The 24,581-nt window shown below is 41.4% G+C and overlaps 1 protein-coding gene across 4 annotated transcripts in view; it reads left to right on the forward strand.

Moving 5' to 3' along the window:
• The window catches only part of ttc28 (tetratricopeptide repeat domain 28), an 886,755-nt gene that overhangs the window by 81,097 nt on the left and 781,077 nt on the right, over positions 1–24,581 (forward strand). For all 4 annotated transcript variants that reach the window (XM_059988046.1, XM_059988048.1, XM_059988047.1 and 1 more), the window contains exon 2: positions 9,975–10,259. In XM_059988046.1, coding sequence (XP_059844029.1) covers positions 9,975–10,259 — 285 coding nt within the window. The remainder of the gene's footprint in view (positions 1–9,974; positions 10,260–24,581) is intronic.

The raw sequence follows: 24,581 nt of genomic DNA on the forward strand, positions 1-24,581 counted from the left end.
ATTACAGTAAATATATAAAATAGTTAAATAAGTAGTGAAAAGGTAGAAATAAAAAAAGTAGTGAGGTAGTGTTAATGGGTTCAATGTCCGTTCAGAAATCAAATGGCAATGGGGAGAAGCTGTTCCTAAGTCAGCACGCATCTGTCTTCAGGCTCCTGTACCTCCTTCCCGATTGTCGCAATGAGAACAAGGCACGACCTAGTTGATGGAATGTCCTTAATGACAGATGCCACCTTTTAGAGACATTGCTCCTTGAAGATGTCCTGGATACTACAGAGGCTAGTGCTCATGACAGAGCTGACTAATTTTACACTTTCTGCAGCTTACCTTGATCCTGTGCTGTAGCCTTCTCCCCATACCTGATGGTGATACAGCCAATTAGAATGCTTTCTTCATCTGTAGAAATTTTCAAGTGTGTTTGGAGACATACCAAATCTCCTCAAACTCCTAATGATATATAGCTGCTGTCATGTCTTCTTTGTAGTTGCATTGATATGTTGGGTCCAGGTTAGATCCGCAGAGATTTTGACACCCAGGAATTTGAAATTGCTCACTCTCTCCACTTCTGATCCCTCCATGAGGACTGGTGTGTTTTCCCTCATTTTACGCTTTCTGAAGTCCACAATCAGTTCTTTGGTCTTACTGACATTGACTACAAGATTGCTACGACACCACTCAACTAGCTGATATATCTCACTCCTGTACACTCTCACGTCACTGTCCGAAATTCTGTCAGCAAATTTATTGAATTTATTTATATATTACCTAAATAATCTACAAAGTTTTATCTGTCAGTGAGATTAGACTTCTGCAAAACATGACTTTACAATTGTCAGTATGCTTCAACAACTTCAGCACAAATCATTTCTATTCACAGTGGGGAATTAGTTATCTGTATTTCTCAACAAATTGTAGATGACAAATACCAATATCCATGGGGGGGGGGGGAGACTAAATAAGGTACTTGTTTGAGGTTCTGTGTCATGAAGATGTGTCAGCATCAACATCTTGCAAAATATTGAGACTGTGAGGAAGTTATCGGCAAATTGATAAAGGATCGTGGAATAACATTAATAGTTTAGTTTTACTTCAATATTTCTTCATCTCAAAAGCACATAATTCCAACTGTTCAGGAAATTAAAGATTCTTCGCTGTCTTCCAGTGATAACGTAGCCTTTCTTATGTGATGTAGTCATCTTCACATTGAAATCCTTACTTGAACTCCCTGTTCCTGTAGCACCAGATTCCTGCTCTCCTTAGTGAACAACTATGAGCTCCCTGTTCCTGCAGCACCAGATTCCTGCTCTCCTCAGTGAACAACTTTGAGCTCCCTGTTCCTGCAGCACCAGATTCCAGCTCCATCTCAATGGACAACCTTGAGCTTCCTGTTCCTGCAGTGTGAGGTTCCAGCTCCTCAGCGGATAACCTTGGCATCCCTATTCTCATACACTTTTAATCACTTTGATTTGATGCCTTTTGATTTCAGGAGACTCCTCGGGAAATTTGAAATAGTATTTTAGGTTGTTTGCTTCCAACTTTTTTGTTTTTCTTCCTGTTCAGGGTCTTGCTCTAGAACAAGGATTCCCGTTCTGGGGCCCATGGACCCCTTGCTTAATGGTATTGGTCCATTGTATATATAGGTTGGGAAGCTCTGGAATAGAAGATGGATAATTCTTTCTTTGAATTGTACGTATAGTGTATGTTTGATATAATTAACCAGCTGGGCTGATGATGAATACTAAAGGCAAGAAGTGCCTCTGAATGTCAGGCAGGATGAGTTACGAATATTGGAGAGAGAAGTTTAAAATTGTATTTTGATGTTAAAAAAATGCTCATCCTTTATGTTTTGCATTGCTTCTGTGTAATCAAGTTTGATTTTTCCTTAAGGCCATTAAACTTGTAAAGTCCATGAATAAATTTGGATAGTGTATTTTTAGCACAAGCTCAAAGTGAGATATGTCTCTTGGGCTTATACTGATAAACCTTTGGAAAGAAAAGGAAGGAAGAAGCTGTTCTAACTTCCTTGCTGGTCATTGATCTGGAATGTTAATTGTTTCATTCACTATGGGTGTCTTATCTGCTGAATATTTAAGCAGTTTCTTCTTTTAATATTGTGATATTTAGAAATGAAGATGGTTCCCTGCACTTAGACATAAGCATTGAGTTTTTGGTCTTCTGTTGGAAGTGCTGAGAGTACACGCTGGTGGCGTGGAGACATGATGCTTTGTCTCTGATCTCAGTACAAGCAGACCAAGAAGGGACCCCGTGCAGGCAAACGTGAGAATTTTTAGAAGCATGGTTCTCTGATAACTCTGCAAACAAACATATTGAAATAGACGCTGTTTACGAACCCCTAAGAGCCAAAGAAAAGCGGGTCGATAGAATTCAAAGGTCAACTGAAAAGGTAGTCAATCAGAACCGAGACAAGTGAATGGTTTATATAAATGCAATCACTCCCAGAAACACCAACAACTGTTCACTGAGAATGTCACTCCTATTGGTGATGAAACATCTGTAGGCTAATTGCCAGGCTCAGCGAACACTGCAATATCAAATGCTGAGAGTAAATACTTGAATATTCCTATACTTGGCTGTGAACTCACTAAAGGGGACAAGGAATGTCAGAGAAGAGTGGTGTTGGAACTAGGGGAGAATTATGAGCTTGCAGTGTACAAGCTAGCATCCAAAGAACAAATTTTGAAGCTGTTTTATGAATTTGCTATTCATATGCCTTCGGCCATAAATCTGCAATGTCAGCACATGATATTCACACCCATATGTAGCAAGATCAAAGTGATCTTCAGGCATTGGTTGACGAGTGACAAGAAACATATACTCCTCAAAATTGCGAAACTATGTCCATTTTCAATAAGAGAGCGTCTAATCATCTACCCTAAACATTCAATGACATTATTATTGCCATCAAGGTCTTGGGGTCATTTTTGACAAGAAATCCTCCTAGGGTAGCCACACCAGCAAATTAGAACTGTTTATCCTGAGGTGACTGACTCACCTCCTGACATCTAAAGTCCTTTTAACCCCTGCAAGACACACATCAGGAATGTGATATAGTGTTTTCTGTTCGTCTGTGCGAGTGCAGATCCAACAAGACAAAGTTCAAAGTAGATGTTATTATCATATGTTATTATTATTGTAGTACATATGTGTCACCATATACAACCCTGAGATTTGTTTTCTTGTGAGCATACGCTGCAAATCTATAGAATAGTAACTTAACAGGATCAATGAAAGATCAACCAGAGCACAGACAGCAAGCAGTGCAAATGTAATTATAAATAAATAATGAGAACATGAGATAAAGAGTCCTTAAAATGAGATCACTGGTTGTGGGAACATTTCAATGATGGGGCAAGTGAAGTTGACAGTAGTTCTCCCCCTTTTTTTCAAGAGCCTGATAGTTGAGGGGTAGTCATTGCTCTTGAACGTAGTGGTGCAAGTCCTGAGGCTCTTTTACCTTCTACCTGAGAAGCGAGAAGGGAGCATGACCTGGGTGGTGGGGATCTCAGATATTGGATGCAGCTTTCCTACAATGGTCACTCAAGACGTTCCAGCACAAAGTAGATCACTTGATTAGCGCCCTCCTAAGTATCATTCCCTCTACACGGACCACTGCACTGTGCATCATCTATAAAATTCAGTTACCCACACATGACACTGGGGCGTGGCCTTCCAGATATACAACCTCTACCGTCAAGAAGGATAAGAGCAGCAAGCTCGAAGAAGCAGTGCCATCTGTAGGTTCTCCTCCAGCATTCATGAAGATAGCTTATCACACATTCTCCAGGGCAATTAAGGATGGACAATAAATGCTGGCCTGGCCAGCGATGCCTTGATCTCAAAAAACGTGTAAAAGAAAATGTTTCTTTTTATATTCAATCTTATTTTCACTGAGTTACCAAACTGGTATATTTCATACACACTCTTTTCCTACTTCATCACACTTTCCATCTCTTTCGCTGTCCATGGCTTGCTGATTTTAGCTACTCTGCATTTGTCTGGTGCTAGTGCACCTCTACTTCCTAAAAGTGTGATTATATTTGGATGGACATTTTTTATACAGATGTAAAATTTTGCAAGGATTAAACTTTGCAGATATTAGACAAGCCAGGCTAACTTAGTATTTAGATTGTTGAAAGGTGATTTGATTGGAGTTTTCAAAATGCTAGTTTTTGTCTATTTAACATTTACGTGATGAGAAATTTTGTATATATGTTGGTTGATTAAGCATTTTGGTTCGTTTAAATAATTAATTACAAGGTTTATGTAAAAATATGTGAATTGCATAAGTCATCACGCTACCACGTGATATGTGCTTAAAGTAAGCACGAAGTTAGACGCACAATTCAAACTCCTGTGTCTTCCTTTCAATTAGTTTAATGTTTTGAAGTTCCAAACAAAACAGAATTTCTTTTCTTTTGGGACCCAGCACTATGAAGTTAAACTTAGAGCCAACTTCTTGGTGAAGAAGTTGGGAAACTCTTCCAAGTGTAGAGGGTGGTAGAACTTCGGAGCGTTCTACTCCTCAGCAAAGGTTATCTCCAGATCAATTATTAATTCAAAATGTGAGATCAATAAATCAAGCAGGATAAAGTTGTGCATGCGGTGTTGAGTCATAGATTAGCTATCATCCCATTAACGGTCCTGGATTTGTTCCAAATGGATTTATGTGCATCTCCAATGCTGTTAGTACACACCACCTTTACTTAAGATATTGTCACCCTTTGGATTGTCGGGTTTTGTTTGGCTGAGGACAAAACTTGCATTCTGCATGCACCATAGAACATGGGAGGTGGTGGTCTGGCCCATTGTGTCACTGACTGCTCTTTTGAAAGGTTAATCCCATTCTGTGGCGACCCATTTTCTGGCACATCCGAACCGGCTCACAATTAGCCAGCTTTCCGGCTAAGGGAGATAGCCTACGGGGGTTTGTGAGCACAGAGCTTTGGAGCCTCTGCGCCACGGGGGTGGGGGGGGGCAGGTTGAGGGAGGCTTAAAAGTGAGGCTGAGGATTTCGAATAAAGTTTTTCCTTCGACTGCAGTTACCGACTCCGTGTCATAATTTTAGCGCTGCATGTAGCACACCGCTACAATTCCACCATTTTCCCCATTTATCCTTGCAGATTGTTCTCTTTTAAAACAATGGCTACTGCTTTGTGAACAGATATCCACTCCCTGTTGTGTATTCCCAGTATAAATCTGTGCTCTATGGTAATGAACTAGTTTGTAATTCTTTATCAGTTTTGTGACTTTATCTTGTGTCTTTGAGAGGGGTCTCAGCCCAAAAAATCAACTGTTTATTCATTTGCATAGATGCTGCTTGACCTGCTGAGTTCCTCCACTGTTTCATGTGTATTTTACCTCTATCCTCTGCTCTCTTGACCTTTGTTGCAATGAGAATGAACCCATTTTCTGTGGCTGAATAACATTGAAGAGAAGACGGTCCAGGCTATATTTGTTTACCACTAGTGGTGTTCATAAGTTCGAGAGTGGATGACATGTTATTCTGTCAGGACAACAGATTGCAAAGGCAAAGTAGATTTGTTATCAAAGTTCATACATGTACTACCTTGAGATTCATTTTCTCCCAGACATTTACAGAAAAATAACAAAATACAATAGGATTTATGAAAAACTACAAACAGACGAATCTCAAGGTTGTATAATTTATACATACTTTGATAATAAACGTACTTTGAATCCTAAATAAGGACTGACAAATGAACAAAGTGCAAAAGAAGACTAATTGTGCAAATAATAAAAATACTGAGAACATGACTCATAGAAATCTTGAAAGTGAGTCTGCAGGTTGCCAATGTTAGAAAAAATATAGTTATATTTAAAATTTAATTTAAGGTTACTGCAGTATATTTAAATTTGCAAAGTAAAACACAACTGAGTAATTTTAAACATGAGATTCTGCAGAGGCTGAAAATCTTAAGCAACATACACAGTTTTAACGAACAATTATTTTAAAGTTGTTGTCTAATGTGTACAGTAATACTTACTCAAAATCACCCGGTGTAAACGTAGATGCATCTACATTAACATTGCCTCCAAACAAAACGTGCATTATCTGCTTTAAATAGATCCTATGTCCAACATGAGTTTCTGGCATTAAATGGTGGTTGTTTTTCTCTGCACAGTAATGGTTGCATTTCAAAAGTACAGGAATTGTTTGAAATGCTTTGAAGTGTTCCAATGCTCTGTTTAAGTACGCTTTATTAAGGCACATTTGGGAAGCATGTTGCTCTGCAATTCTGTGCATCTCTTCAGTTCTACTTGCGCAGGATGAGCTCAGTGTTAAAAATGCAAATTTGGTAATTAAAGTTAATTGTCCTCTTGATTTCCTCGAGTGGGTGGGAGAGAGCAGCGGTTTACATTAAAGTAAATGAATCAAGGACAGCTGAAGGGAGGTAAAAGGTCATTGGTTCTCTGCACTCTGGCATGTTTTCTGTCCTTCCTCAAAGTAGGACCACCTGGTGTTGTTGGGAGCGCGGTTTAGTTGCTATGGTGTAGCTTTTGGTTACCATAGCACTTTGACAGTGTAATTGGTAATGCTGTACATCTTTTAAGTTAACGAGGAGAATAATTTATCTGTGTCTGAGTCCCATAGTGCTGTCTATCCTTGAAAGCCCATCACTGACTGTTTTAAAGGCGGCTGATTTTGTGGTCACTGCAAATTGTAAAACCAAAAAAAATTCAAATCTGATCTCCAAAAATAGCCCGAGGATTATGATCCATGCCAGTTCCTTCCTTCTGAAGATTTGTGCAATAATGTCTGAGATAAATCAACATACTGTCTTTTTTTACCACGGGCAAAGTAAGATGGAACTGCCAAAAAGAATTTTATGTGAATGGCGAGTTTCAAATAAACAGCTTCTGGGGCCAACAGCATTATTACAGGGCATTATTTACAAGTTTCAGTTTATTACCAGTTTGGGTGTTGCCTTCAGTTGTTGACAGATGACAGGCAGAGCCACAAGTGGGATAGAAGAGAAAGTTGGAGGAGTGGGAGAGGACAGTGATGAGAAGGTGAATTTCAGTCATGTGCATGCATTTGTGAGTAGTCAAGTAGAGGGAAGCTAATTCTCAGAACTTCTAATAGAACATGAAATTGATTAGGAGAAATCAAGGAAGGAATAATTTGGGGAGGGAGATGATTTGCTGCACATCACAACCATCAGTACTCAATCTAAAAGTACTCAGGCACTTCTGAACTGGTTACTCTAGTTTAGGCATACTTAGCCAAAATAGAATTGGCGTGTAAGTTAACTTTTTTTGGTAGCAGCAGCAGCACAGTACATTACAAACTTGACAAAAGTTTGACAAATTTAAATAGGTGGTGGTGTAAGGGGCTCTTTCCTTCTGTTAGCTTGCAGGTCACCCTTGGGCAAGGTGTAGCACCTGCTTAGCCCCCCCCCCCCACCTCTGATCAGGATCATGTGAAGGTGGTGAATGGTCGTATGTGCAGTTGGTGCATATCATAAGACCTGGTTATGTGACCATTTTCACCAAGCAGACAATCTCTGAAGAATATTGGTAGTGGCTGTGGTCCCCCGTATTGTAAGGACACTGCCCAGAAGAAGGCAATGGCAAACCACTTCTGCAGAAAACTTGGCTAAGAACAATCATGGTCCAATCAAAAACAATCATATGAGACGGCACATAATGATGATAATGATGCATAAGTTACACAAAAAATAAACATAATGACATTTGTGCAAGTTGAGAGAGAGGAAGAAGAAATATGGTCAGAAGTAGTGTTAAGGTTGTTAGGTCAGTTCAAGAACACAACAGCAGTTCAAAGTAAATTTATTGTCAAAGTACGTATAGCAGGCATTGTCACCATATACTACCCTGAGATTCATTTTCTTGCAGACATTGACAGTAGAACAAAGAGATGCAATAGAATCAGTGAAAAACTACACACAAAGACTGACAAACGACCAGTGTGGAAAAAAAGACAAACTGTGCAAATACAAAAACAATAATAAATAAGTAAATAAATAGTAATGAGGATGCGAGTTGTAGAGTCCTTGAAAATGAGTTAATAGGTTGTGATCAGTGATCAGTTCAGAGTTGAGGTGAGCAAAGTTATCCACGCTGGTTCAGTAGCTTGATGGTTGTAGGAAAATAACAATTCCTAAACCTGGCGGTGTGGGACCAAAAGCTTTTGTACCTCCTTCCCTATGGCAGCGACGAGAAGAGATGATGGAGGTATGATGGATTGTATGATGGAGGTCCTTTATGATGGATGCCGCTTTCTTGTGGCAGTGCACCTTTCCTGTTGGCCTGCTCAATGGCGGTGGGGGAAAAAGCTATTGTTAAACGTTGAGGTTGTGAGACTTCAGATTCCAGTACTCCTGCCTCAAAGCTGCCCTGACGCACAGGCCAAGGACACGAGATGATGCGTAGCTACATTGAGTGTGCCACGTCACTTGTGCTCATCGAGAATTTTAACAACCTACATTTCAGTGCATGCCATCGACTTTGGATGTGCAGCCATGAAGGATGAATGCTAAGAGGAGATAATCGTGTTTGAAGCTTGTAATCTGTAATTGCCCAAGTTTTGGGGAAGCATTTTGATTATTGATAATTAAATTTGTTGCATTTTCCAGAATGCTATTGCTGTTCACTAGACAGAGAAAGTGGTGGCAGGTCCAATAATATCTTTTTGGAAGAACTTGGGTAGGTACTTGGAGGGATTGGGCTTAGGAGAACTTGGGGCTAGTTGGATAAGTACTGTGGACTTGTTAGGCTGAAGGACTATTATTTTTGTTTTATTTTATTGAGATACAGCACAGAGTAGGCCTTCCATCTCTCGATTTAATCCTAGCCTAATCACGGGGCAATTTACAATGGCGGATTTACCTACCAACCAGTAATTCTTTGGACTGTGGGAGGAAACCATAGTGATGGGGAGAAAGTACAAATCTTTACAAGCAGCGGTGGGAATTGAACCTGGGTCACCTGTACTGTTAAGTGTTGTGCTAACCATTAGACTTTTGTGTTGTATTGCTGTATGGCTCTATGACACCAGTTAACTGTGGAAAATGACCTTTGGAATCACTGAAGGTAAATAAATGGAAAGAGGTTTCAGTAGAAATTGCCTGCATCAATACAACCCCAGGTTATTATCTATTCTTGATTGTCCTGTGGATTTTCAGTCTTAATACAAAGAAAGTGTGGTGTATGTGTTTAGTTCTGTACTTTATTAGGTCATAACCCACCCATTCTTTTTCATTGTCCATAGCAGGGGTCCAATACTATTTTAATGCCATGGGACCCCTACCATTAACTGAGGGGTCTATGGACCCCAGATTGGGAACTTCTAGTCTAGAGGAATGAGGACACAAAGCTTATATAAAGGTATTTTGTTTGGAACTGAACCTGTCTGAGGTGAAAAGCTTTTATTTCTCAGATATTGCTTTGTTGAATTATGGATTAGTTTTTAAATGATAAATTTTAACGTAGCATTTTTTTCTTAATGCTTGGCTTGGCTCTTTAAGCCAATCTAGAGGGCATTAGTAACCTCTGGGTCTGTTCTCAGTGATGCGGTGACTGAATGAAACCTGGGCTTGCTTGAGTTGGTGTATTACTGGTGCCCTGACCAGCTTCACCGTCACTCAGTACTGACGGGACAGGTCATAATTACATCAATGGCTGGGTGGATCTTGTCTGCACCTAATTGGGAGCAAGGAACCATCAGTCAGGCCAACTTGTATTTATGTAGTTCTCTTTCATGTAACAAAGATCACCCCAGGTCTGTACTTCAGGCCATCGTCACGAACCCTCTGCTCTTGGAACATAAATAACAGATGGAGCTTGCTTGGAATGTATGGTGTAATAGACTGGGCAATATCCATAGGATTATACTCAGTAAGAAATTACACTGTGGGGAAAGAAATGCTCTTGTTTCAAAGGAAAACATTGATGGTTTTTTTCTGTTGTAGAGCTCCGTCTTTGAGGAAAGCCTAATGCGCAGAATCTCTGGGAGCAGCGGCATGCACACTCTCAGCAAAGCTGCTTTCATCGAGAAGGTCCGCGAGAGCAATGTGGCATGCCAGAATGGAGACTTCACCACCGGCGTCCAGCTCTACACTGAAGCCATTGCAGCTGACCCTCAGAACTGCATTCTGTACAGCAACCGGTCGGCTGTGCTGGTGAAACTGAACGAATATGAGAAAGCTCTGGATGACGCTGTCAAAGCACAGCTTTTAAACCCAAAGTGGTCAAAGGTAGGACTGTCCCCTCACCTTCCAGAATTGATGAACCCGCACCACTGCTGCAAGATCAATCTCTTTTTGCCAGTCCTTTCATTAGATGCTGAAGCTCTCTCTGTGTGACTGGCTGGTCCAAACCTGTTGATCTGAATGCGATTTAATTTGTCATGCTAATATAGGAAGTTTGAGGAATGACAAAACGTAGTAATCTAAGTTTGATTTATGGCTTTCCACATAATCCTGGTGGGGCAGGCAACAGAAGGACTGCAAGTTGTGATAGTGATGCTTGGAGTATCATTCACAGTCTTGAAACCTGACCTGAGCACTACTGAATAACTCAGGTTCTGGGGTAGGAGAATGGCAAGATCAAAGGAATTACACAGGTTCTGGGGTAGGAGAAGAGTTCTACTTACTGAGTTACTCAGGTACTGGGATAGGAGCATGGCAATATCTACTGAATTACAAAGGTACTGGGATCGAAGAGTGAAATCTACTGAGTTACTCAGGTACTGGAATAGGAGCATGGCAATATCTACTGAATTACAAAGGTACTGGGATCGAAGAGTGAAATCTACTGAGTTACACAGGTACTGGGATAGGAGAAGTGTAAGATCTCTACTGAGTTACATAGTTATGGAGGTAGGAGATAAGTACAATCTACTGTTGTCCTTGAGCAACTCACGACTAACATTTTGAAATCATGTTCCTCACCCGGAACCCTTGTGACATTTTATGGGTGAAAAGGTATCAGGAAAACTCTATAAGGTGAGGATTTCAAAATGTTTGTCATAAGTTAAGTGCGCTTGGGGTGAATCTATCCCAGTTGGTTGAAAATATTCTTGATAATGAGGAACTGGTGCACATCATTGGGCCTTTGTGCTGGGTTTTGTTTCATGTAGGATTGCAGTTTCTCAAATATCACAGAGACTGTCGGGAGTTGTAATTTTATAGTAATGAGAATGGAGAGAGCACATGGGTGTCTGGCAGCTGTGTATGGCTGTGCTGTACTCATGACTGTACTGATTCTTTTGCTGGCTTTGAATATTAATATTTACTGCCTTATGGACACTCCTTCTCACATTTGTTCAATGTATTTTGTTTCAACATTTATTTAACCTTTCTGACAATTTCTGGATATTCAAATATTTAAGTTTCATCTGCATATTATCTTCTGGTGCACACTTAATGTGTGATTTTTTTTTGTCTATTCGTATTTTAAAAATTTAATTAGAATGCCAAAATTGCAGTGTTGGAAGCTGTGATGATAGAACATTTAGTTTCTGTGGGAGCTGTAATAGCTACGAGTGATAACTAGTTAATAGGTATAAGTGATAACTAGTTAATTGCCTTTCTAACTTTCATACTCAGAATAGGCGGAATTTCACTTTTCTGGACTAGAATAGTATAGCTTCAATGCTCAGACTGTCACTACATTGAACACACCGTTGTCGTGAGTTTGTCCATTCTCAGGGACACTACAACAAACCTGAAATCAACGATGAATTATATTTTGTTTTCAGCAATTGTTTAGAATTATGTTTAGCGAGCCATTCCACCTCAGCAACCCCCGATTTACCCTAACTACCTCGGGGACAATTTGCAATGACCAGTTCAGCTACCAAGTACGTGTTTGGACTGTGGAGCAAAACCAGAGGACTTGGAGAAAACTCTCATATTCCACCGGGAGGACATACAGAGACTCCTTGGAGAACATTGCTGGAATTGAACTCTGAACTCTGGAATGCTCCGAGCTGTAAATGTGTCATACTAACCGCTATGCTACCATGGCTCTTTAAAAACGCAAGCACGAGGAAATCTGCAGGTGCTGGAAATTCAGGCAACACACACAAAATGCTGATGGAACGCAGCAGGCCAGGCAGCATCTATAGGAACAAGTACAGTCGACGCTTCGGGCCAAGACCCTTCTTCAGGACTAAACAGAGGGTCTCGGCCCAAAATGTCGACTGTACTTCATCCTATAGATGCTGCCTGGTCTGCTGCATTCCACCAGCATTTTGCGTGTGTTCCTTTATATGCCTCTTTGTTTCTTTCACAGCTTGGCTTCATATATCATTTGAACTGAGAATAGTGTTCTTGTGTTCAAAACCACACATTGCTTCACATCACCATTACATTTATCTTCTTACCTGCCCATCACCTCCCTCCTGTGCTCCTTCCCCTTCCCTTTCTTCCATGGCCTTCTATCCTCTCCTTTCAGATTCCCCGTTCTTGAGCCCTTTATCTATTTCACCAATCGACTCCCCTTTCACCCCCTCCCCTCTCCCGGTTTCACCTGTCGCCTACCTAGACCTTGTTATTCTTCCTCCCCCCTGCCACTTTACGCTGACTCCTCTTTCTTTCCAGCCCTGATGAAGGGTCTCGGCCAAAACATCGACTGTTTACTCTTTTCCATAGATGTGGCCTGACCTGCTGAGTTTCTCCAGTATTTTGTGTTGTCTGTTGCTTTGGGTTTCCAGTATCTGCAGATTTTTTCATGTTTGTGCCAATACATTTATTATGATAATTTGAGTCAGGGTAAATTTCTGCTCATGTGGTGAAAATTATAGTCTTGGGCCTTTAGTGAATTGTGTCATCTGCATCCATTCAACTGCTCCAGTTTAGTTGTAATTTTGTATTTTCTGACATTACTTCATTCCAGTTTAGTTGAGAATCTCAATGTCTGTCTTGTCAGTTTTCACTAATTCGATATTTAACATGATTAATATTTCCCCTGGTTAACTTCCGTCACAGTTATTATAGCCATGTCTTTATTTCAGCTTGAATATCTGATTATCCTTTTCATTTTGACCCATTGCTCTTAGATTAACTGCATGTTTATATTTGTCTATTGTGTTTGACACCCTCAAGTCATGCTCCTAAAAACCCTGTCATCAATCTTTGTAGTCACAATAGAAGCTGATTTCACAGATGAATCTGTGAAATTCATTGCAGACAGTTGTGGAGGCAAAGTGGTTGGGTATATTTAAAGCAGAAGGTGATAGGTTCCTGATTAGTCCGAGCATAAAAAGTTTTGTGGAGAAGGCAGAAAATGGGGTTAAGAGGGTTAATAAATCAGCCATGATGGTATGGCGGAGCAGACTTGATGGGCCGAATGGCATAATTCTTCTCCTATGTCTTATGGAGGTCAGTTTTAGAAGCAATGGTAAATTCCACCAATAAATGCAGCTCTTCATCTGTACTATTGTGACTGCTTCTTTGGCACATTCAAATGTTTTTCACCATTGATTACTATTTTACATCGAAACAGCCATTATTTCCATTGTAATGCGTCAGTTGTGTTTCAGATCAAAGCTGCTTGCTCATGAAGTGACCTTGATCAAGTAAGCGGAAAACATTATTAACTGATTTGAATTTGACAAGTGTTGGTGATGGATGAATAGCATGAATGATTAATTAACTTGCTTTTCCATTACGGTCTTTTAGCATTGCATAAAAAAATCCCAAACTACTTTAAAAAAATTACTTCATTATCTTGAAGTTCATTGGCAGATTGGTATGAAGGAATTGTTACTGTTGCTGGGAGAAGGAAATCTTCAGTGATAGCTACTAATATGTCATTTGGCTGAGAGATAGAAGCCAACTGAAAGGCATTGGCCTTGTAGAAATTCTCTTTGCTCACTGCAAGGCTGCTGGAAATTGACATGTCGAACCCCAAAGGTGGAATTATGGCAGACTGCTTGTGTACTTTGTTTCTGATGTGCAGATATGATTCAAACCCTTTTGGTTACTGTTTTGGACACCAAAGCTCTTGAATATAGAAGTCTTTCTTCAGAAAAAAACGAGCAGTGGGCTTCATATTCATTTTGGAAGAAACCTGCTTGACCCAATAATACATGACATTTTTAGATCAAAGATAACAGCAGGACAATTCTATAGTTACAATGTATCTACAGTGCTTCCTTTGAATTACATATAATTTTCAAACATCTCCTTTCACACCCAGACTGCCAAAATGAATGTGAATCAGTATCATATCTCTCTAGCTGGGTTCATGCCTATGCAGCCATCGAGTGAATGGGTGTTTTCTGGTTTCCGATCAAACCCAGTCTGCAGTTCCAGGAAGACAATCGTTCAGAGTTGCATGGCAAATTCAAATCTGGACTGGTTGCTGTTGAAATTAATATTTCAGAGTCAGAATGAGAATCAGGTTTAATATCATCAGCATACATCATGAAATTTGTTAATTTTGCAGCAGCAGCAGTACAATGCAATACATGATAAATATATTAAAAAAATGAATTACAGTAAGGAGATACAGTGTCTATAAAAATATTTGCTCTCTCCCCCAGAGGTTTCATGTTTTATTGTTTTACAACATTGAACCAAAGTGGAATTAATTTGGCTTTTTGTGACACTGCTGAACAGAAAAAGACACTTTAATGTCAAATTGAAAAGTGGATCTCTACAAAGAGATCGAAATTAATTACTAATATAAAGCACAAAATAATAGATTGTTAAAGCATTCATCCCCTTTAATGTGATGCAGCAAACAATCAGAATACAGCCAATTGGTTTTAGAAGTCACATAACTAGTTAAATTGAGATCACAGTGTGCAGTCAAAGCATTTCAAAAATTGATTGTAGTAAAAATACGCTTGTATCTGGAAGGTCCAATGGCTGGTGAGTCAGTATCCTGGCAAAAACTTCACCATGAAGACAAAAGAACACTCCAAGCAACTCCATGAAAAGGTTATTGAAAAGCACAAGTCAAGAGAAAGTAGGAAGAAAATTTCCAAGTCACTGAATTCCCTTGGAGTGCAGTTAAGTCAATCATCAAGAAATGGAAAGAATATGGCACAGCTGTAAGTCTGCCTATAGCAGGCCGTCCTCAAAAACAGGTACCATGTAAAAAGAGGACTAGTGAGGGAGGCCACCAGGAGACCTATGACTACTCTGGAGGAGATGCAAGCTTCAGTGGCTGCCCATACAACTGTCGCCTGGGTGCTTCATCAGTCACAGCTTTATGGGAGAGTGGCAAAGAGAAAGCCACTGTTGGAAAAAAAAAACTCACATGAAATCACAGCTAGATTATAAGATCATAGGCCACAAGAACAGAATTAGGCCATTCAGCCCATCGACTCTTCTCTGCCATCCCATCATGGCTGATCCCAGATCCCGTTCAACCAGAGTTTGCCAGAAGGCATGTAGGAGACTCTGAAGTCAGCTGGAAGAAGTTTCTATGTCTGATGAAACCAACATTGAGCTATTTGGCCATGAGACTAAATGCTGTGTTTGGTGTAAGCCAAACTCAGCACATCATCAAAAACATACCATCCCTACTGTGAAGCATGGTGGTGGCTGCATCATGCTATGGGGAACTTTACTGTAGAAGGCCCTGGAAGGTTTGTGAAGGTAGAGGGTAAAATGAATGCTGAAAAATATAGCAAAATCCTGATGTGAACTGCAACTTGAGTGAAGATTTGTTTTCCAGCAAGACAATGACCCCAAGCATTAAGTCAAAGCTACACAAGAATGGCTTAAAAACAATAAAGTTAATGTCCTGGAGTGGCCAAGTCAGATTCCAGACCTCAGTCTAATTGAGAATTTTCAGCTGGACTTGAAAAGGGCTGTTCACTTAAGATCCCCATGCAAACTGACAGAGCTTGAGCAGTTTTGTAAAGAAGAATGGGGAAAAATTGCAGTGTCCAGATGTGCAAAGCTGATAGAGACTCAGGGCTGTAATTTCTGCCAAAGGTGCATCTACTAAGTACTGACTTGAAGTCTAAATACTTATGCAATCAATTATTTTGTATTTTACATTTGTAATTAATTTAGATCCCTTTGTAGAGAGCTGTCTTCACTCTTTCACGAAAGTCTTTTTTTCTGTTGAACAGTGTCAAAAAAGCCAAATTAAATCCATTGCTATTCAATTAGTAGAACAATAAAAAATGAAAACTTCCAAGGGGGATGAGTACTTTTTATAGGCACTATATATGTATGTTAAATAGTTAAGTTAAAATAAGTAGTGCAAACTCAGAAATAACTAAAAAAAAGTAGCGAGTGTAGTGTTCTTGGGTTCAGTATCCATTTAGAAATCAGATGGCAGAGGGGAAGAAGCTGTTCCTGAATCACAGAGTGTTTGCCTTCAGGCTCCTGTACCTCCTTTCTGACTGTAACGTTGAAAAGAGGGTACGTCCTGGTTGGAGATTGGAAATAACATCTCCACCTCACTGACAATTGACTTTGGGCACCACAGTATGTGTGCTTAGCTCACTGCTCTGCTCTCTCTATACGTATGACTGTGTGGCTAGGCACAGTTCAAATGCCATCTACAAATTTGCTGATGATATAACCATTGTTGGCAAGAATCTCATATGGTCACGAGAGAGTGCACAGGAGCGAGATGTACCAGCGAGTTGAGTGGTGTCATAGCAGCAACCTGGCACTCAACGCCAGGAAGACGAAAGAGCTGATTGTGGACTTTAGGAAGGTTAAGACGAAGGAAGACACACCAACCCTCAGAGGTGTCAGAAGTGGAGAGAGTGAGCAATTTCAAGTTCCTGGGTGTCACTATTCCTGAGGACCTAACCTGGACCCAAAATATCGATATAGCTATAAAGAAGGCAAGGCAACGGCTATATTTCATTTGGAATTTGAGATTTTGTTTGTCGCCTAAAACAATCTGCTATTTGCTATACGCCCTATGCCCTAACAGTTAAATAAGAAGATACTTGCATTTGTCTGGTGCCATTTAAAATTGTTAAAATGTCTCACAGGTACTTCATGCAGCAGATTACTTCTGGGCTGCAATGATTGTTCTGTAAATTTAAGACATTTAGAAGTTGGTCATTTTCTATGTCGCTCCCCCCAGGCCTGTGATCGTCTAGTCTTCTGCATGTAATGGAATTTTGTACCGGAAAGCTTTGTAAATGATTTTCTCCTGATGCTTTCCTCCAGAGGTTTGTAATAGTTGTATATTGGGTCCTTTGAAAGCTGTTTAATCATTAAATATATCCCGTCTGCACTGTAAATCTCCTGTAATGCCATGTTTTTGAGGCTGCTGATACCCTCTGGTGGTAGAACTTTCATTTGCATGGAAGTCTTGTAATCGTAAGTCCCTTCTAGCATCTTTTCTCTTCGCTCATGAACCGATTGACAAGTACAAATTGACTTCTAGATTTTCTCATGCACTGGCAGCTTAAATCAATCCCCTACCTTAAATAATGCATGCATGATTTCAAATCTCCTAAAGCAACTGATGTGAGAAGGGGCCGACTACTTTACAGGTATCTGAACTTGCCAGAAACTTAAGTGCCTTCATTACGAACAGACAGTGGTGTACTTGAAACAGCTTTCATATTTTATTCTTGTACTTTTGGTTTTATACAGGCTACCTGGCACACCATTCTGTAGATCACAAATAAAAAAAACACTAAGAATTAATTGTGAGGAATGAAATAACTTTAATTGAAAAGTAGGAAACTGCAGGTGTTGGACTTTGAATTTGAAACAAAATGTTTTGAGCAGGTCGTGAACCGTCAGCAGAGAGAGAAACTGAATTAACTTTTCAGGGCAGTTATCCGATAAGCTTTTCTCTTGAGCTTCCACTTGGTGGGACAAATATACTTTATTGTCTCCATTCATTCTTCTAATTATGTGAATTAAATTGACAAGGCATCTTGCAAAACTCAGTATCCTGACAAAAAGGCAGAACTCTTGATTGACTGCATCTCGGCAATGGTTATTGCTTCATGTAAGGAAGGCTTTGTGAATGTGAAGCTTCTTTAGCCAATAGTTAAAAACCGGAGAAGGAAATTCCCCATTTTTATTGTATTTGTGGTTGCTTTTACAAGAAATAAAATATATTTTGCTAACATAAGAATGTCTGAGATGCTGGAAATCCAAAGCAACACACAGAAAATGCTTGAGGGACTCAGCAGGTCAGGTAGCATGTATGGAAATGAAAAAAAAACAGTTGGTGTTTCAGGCCAAACCCTTCTTCAGGATTGGAAAGGAAGGGGGAAGATGACAGAATAAAAATTTGGGTGGAGGGCAAGGAGGATTGCTAGAAGTTGAAGTCAGGTGGGTGGGAAATGTCAAGAGCTGGAGAAGAAGGAATCTGATTGGAGAAGAAAGTTAACTATAGGAGAAAGAGAAGGAGGAGGGGACCTGGGGGAAGTGAATGACAGGTGAAAGGAGATAAAAGGTCGGGGGGGGGGAGTAGAAAAAGAGGGGAGGGGGTGGGAATTTTTTTTAAACCAGAAGTAGAAATTGATATTCATGTCATCAGGTTGGAGGCTACCCAGACAGAATACAGGTTGTTGCTCCTCCACCCCAAGGGTGGCCTCATCTCGACACAAGTGGAGGTCATGGACTGACATGTCAAGACCTGAATGCAAATCAAAATTAAAGTAAATTAGCCACTGGGAGGTTCTGCTTGTGGCGGATGGAGCAGATGTGATCAATGAGGCTGTTCTCCAAGCTACGGCAGGTCTCACCAGTGTAGAGGAGGCTGCATCAGGAGCATTGGGTGCAATAGGTGACCCCAGCATGTTCGCAGGCGAAGTGTCGCCTCACCTGGAAGGACTGTTTAGGGCCCTGAATGGAGGTGAGGGAGGAGGTGTATGGGTGGGTGTTGCACTTAGCCCACTTGCAGTGAAAAGTGCTGGGAGAGAGATTCGTGGGGAGGGACAAATGGACAAAGGGAATCGCAGAGGGAGCAATTCCCGAGAAAAGTGGAGAGAGGTGGGAGGTAAAGATATGATGAGTAGTAAGATCCATTTGGAGATGGCAGAAATTGTGCAGGATGCTGTGTTGGATGTGGAGGCTGGTGTGGTGGTAGGTATTTTTCACTGGCCACTGGCAGGTACCTCTCCAAGGTGCATAGTACACTGACTTGATCAAAGACCTGGAATGGTTCTTTCTGTCGAGCTTTGAGCTGACACTTTGTGGGACAAATATACTTTATTGCCTCCATTCATTCTTTTAGCAGTATGAATTAAATTGACAAAGTTAGTATCCTGACAAAGAGGATTGTGTCACTGCAAGGTCTGCAGTTGTTCAAGAAAGTAGTAGTTCATGTCCACCTTCTCAAGGAAGAAGGGATGGGCTGTGCTTGCAACATTCGTATCCTCAAAACACAAAAATAGATGTGACCATGATAACATGAAGGGTCATAATTTTAAGGTGATTAGAGGAAAGTGCAGGGAGAACAATCTGGTGAACAATGGTTTTTGTTGGACTGCAGGTCATGGTCTCTCCTTGGGGCTTGTTATTGCTTGCTTGGTGCTTGGCAGGTGGCGGGCACCACTGATGGTTCCTGCTGAAACAAGTGGGGGGGGGGAGGGAGTGGAGGAGGGCTGATGTTTTGCTGCTTGTGCATGGGAGGAGGGATTTGGGGTTTTAGTGCTTTTCTGTCATTCATTCTTTGGAGTTCTCTTCTGTTTCATGGATGTCTGCAAGGAATAAGAATTTTATGTTGTATAATGTATGCATTCTCTAATTTTAAGTAGAACCATTGAACTATTGAGGGATGTTGGAAGCAAGTTCTTTAGACAGTGGGTGGTGGGTGCATAGAGTGCGCTGCCGGGGATGGTGGCAGAGGCGGATACATTAGGGCCATTTGTGGGACTCCTAATAGGCACAAGGATGATGGAAAACTTGAGGGATTAATTACTTTGATCTTAGAGTTGATGAAAAGGTTAGCCACAACATTGTGGGCCTAAGGGCCTATGTTATCCCATAATGTTCTGTGCTCTATGGCTTATTTGTATCTAAACTCACCTGCAAAATGGCCTCTGATACATTGGCAAGGTTACTCCTGTTATGTAGCAACATTTCTTCAGTACGTAGCTTGGAATCACAAATACAAAATGCTCTGCCCAGATCTATTCAGCTCTTTTCCTTTTGCTGAATACTTCAGGTGCTTATTTACTTAAATCGATCATATCTACTGAGAAATAGGCCACCAACAGTAGCTTGCCAGAATCCTCTGACCTGAGCCAGTCTTTCAAGTTGTCCCCAGGTATAGCCTATCTTTGAAGATCCTTCCTACCCAGGGATGAGGTCTTCAGAGCTTCTGTTGGCGTTTCGGTAGCTCTGCGTTTTTATGGGTTGGGGTTGCTAGCCCCTTGCCCAACCCTCCTCCTTTTGCAGCCGGGTTTGGGGCCATCCATAGTGGAGATGTTTACTCCAGATGAGTGAAGTATTTTGACCTGAAAACGTAAATTTTAGCTTTTGAATCACAGAGCTGACAATTACCCTGTTTTGCAAATTCTCTGCGCTGGAATTGACATAAGCTTCCCATTATGTCTGGTGATCTGAATGAGGAATTTTGTATGCTAGACCAGACTGTATAGACTGAAATTATGATGGTTTATTTACAATTGAAACTTCAGAACTAAGCATTATAGGATCACACAGAGGGCAGTATTGTTAAAACCCATCATAATGTCTGTGTGTTTTGTTATCCAAAGGAAAAAGTGGTTAATCTTTGTAATCTTTTGTTTCTTTCGCATGCCCTTTTACATCAAATTCAGATTTTCAAAGCTTTCAACAATCCTCCTCCACAGCCCTCCAGCAAGCTTTTCTTTGAAGTTCTTTTGCTAATCAATCGTGAACCCAGACGATGTTACTACTTTAGCATATGGTAAGATGCAGGCTGTTCCTGAGCTGCTACAGCTGAAGTAAGCTTTACATAGACTTTCTGCATTAAATACAGTAATGATAAAAATCAGAAATATCAGTTGCACACTGCTAGGACATGGGTTATAACTTGTTTTTTTTACACAAAACTGCAGAAGTTTTGTAAAACTTCTGTAAACTTTTGTTTAAAAAAAAGGAAGACGTCTCCTTCGTCCTGGAATGAAAAGCCTCATCCTGAGAGCAGATGCGGCAGAGACGGAGGAATTGTGAGAAGGGGATAGAAGGGGATGTCTTCCTTTTTTAAACAAAGGGGCTTCCCTACTTCCACCATCAACTCTGCTCTCAAACGCATCTCTCCCATTTCCCGCACATCTGCCCTCACCCCATCCGCCTGCCACCCCACTTGGGATAGGGTTCCCCTTGTCCTCACCTACCACCCCACCAGCCTCCAGGTCCAACGTATAATTTTCTGTAACTTCCGCCACCTCCAATGGGATCCCACTACCAAGCACGTTTTTCCCTCCCCCCCCCACCCTTCTGCTTTCTGCAGGGATCGCTCCCTACGCGACTCCCTTGTACACTCATCCCCCCCCCCCCCAATCCCGTCCCACTGATCTCCCTCCTGGCACTTATCTTCGTAAGCGGAACAAGTGCTACACCTGCCCTTACACTTTCTCCCTCACCACCATTCAGGGCCCCAGACAGTCCTTCCAGATGAGGCGACACATCACCTGTGAATCGGCTGGTGTGGTATACTGCATCCGGTGCTCCTGGTGTGGCCTTTTATATATTGGTGTGACCTGGCACAGACTGGGAGACCATTTCGCTGAACACCTACGCTCGGTCCGCCAGAGAAAGCAGGATCTCCCAGTGGCCACACATTTTAATTCCACGTTCCATTCCCATTCTAATATGTCTATCCATGGCCTCATCTACTGTCAAAATGAATCCACACTCAGGCTGGAGGAACAACACCTTATATACCGGCTGGGTAGCCTCCAGCCTGATGGCATGAACATTGACTTCTCTAACTTCAGTTAATGCCCCTCCTCCCCTTCTTACCCCATCCCTGACATATTTAGTTGTTTGTTTTTTTTTCTCTCTTTGCCCATCACTCTGCCTGTTCTCCATCTCCCTCTGGTGCTCCCCTTCCCCTTTCTTTCTCCCGAGGCCTCCTGTCCCATGATCCTTTCCCTTCTCCAGCTCTGTACCACTTTTGACAATCACCTTTCCAGCTCTGAGCTTTATCCCACCCCCTCCGGTCTTCTATCATTTTGCATTTCCCCCTCCCCCTCCTACTTTTAAATCTCTTGGTATCTTTCCTTTCAGTTAGTCCTGATGAAGGGTCTCGGCCCGAAATGCCGACAGTGCTTCTCCCTATAGATGCTGCCTGGCCTGCTGTGTTCCACCAGCACTTTGTGTGTGTTTGAATTTCCAGCGTCTGCAGATTTCCTCGTGTTTGGTAAAGGAATAAAGGGGTAGTGTTGCTGGACCGTTCAGAAATCTGATAGCGGAAGAGAAGGAGCTGTTTCTGGACCATTGAGTGAGATACCTCATGCTCCTGTACCTCCTCTCTGATAGCAATAACGAGAAGAGGGCATGTCATGGATGGTAAAGTTCTTTAGTGATGGATGCTGTCTTTTGAAGATGTCCTTGATGGTGAGGAGCACTGTGATGGAGCTTGTTTAAGGTTGCTCCCTGGTTACCAATTGAGGAGAAAGGTTATTGAGGTGCACTCATGCTAATACTTTTAGAGCTAATTGTACTAAGTAGCACTTAGTTTGATTTACTGTCAACTGTTGAGTAGTCAGGGCTTGAGTGATCATCTTCATATTAAACTGAACGATGGGCTTTCAATTAACTCTGGACTGCACAAAAATCAATGCGCTTTTTCTAAAATAGGAATTAATAGCTCAAGTAGCTGCATATAGGATGACCAATTGCATTGGGATGCTCACACTGTAAATGATTGGGATTGAGTTCCTAATGAAGAGTCTCTGCCCAAGATGTCGACTGTTTATTCATTTCCATAGATGCTGCCCGACCTGTTGAGTTCCTCCAGCATTTCGTTGCAAATGATTGGGAGTCTTTTTGGACTTCTCCCTTTTTTTTTGGGATGTACATTCAATTCCAATCTCAGTCCAAGCTGGATGAATTTGCCTGTAGACCTCTCATTTCTCAGGCAATGGATCCAAAATGCTAGAGGAACTTAGCATCTGTGGAAAAGAGTAAACAGTCGACATTTCCGTCTGAGAAGCTTCTCAGTCTCTGAAAGTATCACCAAGACCATGGAGTGGCTGTTGTGCAAATAGAGATGGTCACATGTTTACCAGGACTTTGGCTGGGATGGAGGTGGTGTCAGGAGTGCTTATTCCACATCAAGCCTGTAGTATGAGTGACTGAGCAGTTGTATGTAGGACCATGTTAATTAGTGGTTTAATTCTGAGTACTTGCACTGAACGTAATGCTAGTACCAGAAGAGTCTGACTCTGTTCCAGCAAGGCATACGGTGTTGAAGGCCAGGCTTAATTACATAATATAATTGTCTACCTGGGCTTTGAGCTTGATCTCTTATAACTACTCATGTGGAGTTTAGACTGATTTGTACAAGATTCATTACGTGTAAGATATACATAAAAGCAGCCTTCTATAGATTACGTAGCACAGGTGTTCATTTTCAGGACTCTGTGCATGCTTTGGGAAACTGGCCTCAACACCTAAACTGTGATTCCCATTGGCTTGGCTGCCATTTACCTGGGGTCAGTCATATAGCCAGTGATATCTTCATACCAAAATATGTTGGTGCATTAAGATACAACCTAACATTCTTGCATTTGGCACAAAAAAACGAGGAGCAAACCTCACAACAGGTCAGCGAGGACTCGAGTTAAAGGGTCTCCAATGTGTTATCTGTTTTTAACTTGCAGCCTATGCCAGACTTGCCTTTCAACGTTCGGAGAAAATGCTCAAACATTGCTGTGCATTCCCTCATACATCTCCGAACAAGAGGGTGTGATGTTTGTCGCATTTCTCGGCCCACACGGTGCTTTGGATCCTGGGAGGGTGACCACACACGCTGGAGATTGCTGCTCCTCCTGCTCATCCCTTCCTCGGCCACCCGAAGCCCCACACATACTTCCCACACCTTGTGGCAGCATTAACTGCATGTACCCCCTGGCTTCCCAGGTCCTTAAAGTTGGGATAGCTTCCCAGCATACAGTAAGGCAGGGGATAGTTTTGCAAACAGGTCTTTACAGGAACTGCACAACCCTCAGTTTAGTGCTTTGTTTTGTGTGCAGAATGCCACAGCTAATGTGTTTTGTTTTGGGATATCTGAAAGGGCCTTTTGTGCTTTACCCAAAACACATTACAACAAAAAGGATGGGGTTAAATCTGTTGGCTGGAATTCCCTGTTGTTCAAGTCCTTGGATCCTGATTCCAATGTGCCAAGCTTCAGAAGGGAATTTGCATCACCTCTTCTATCAGGGAGGTGCTATAACATGGTGTGTGTAATAGAAAAAATAAATGCAACAGCAGAGGCTATATTTGATGGTGATGGACAGGAATTTGTTGTCTGTGAGCCCTGCTGCTATTATGAAAAGTAGACTATTTCAAGCACTTACTGAGAGAACTGGAGGGTGAAATATCAGGTTGTGTTTCTTTGCCATGCAGATCCACAAAAACAAGTCACTGCTTCTCAAGGCAAACCTATTGACGATGGAATGATTTGAG

This window comes from Hypanus sabinus, chromosome 13, assembly GCF_030144855.1.
Source record: "Hypanus sabinus isolate sHypSab1 chromosome 13, sHypSab1.hap1, whole genome shotgun sequence".
NCBI classification, from domain to species: domain Eukaryota; kingdom Metazoa; phylum Chordata; class Chondrichthyes; order Myliobatiformes; family Dasyatidae; genus Hypanus; species Hypanus sabinus.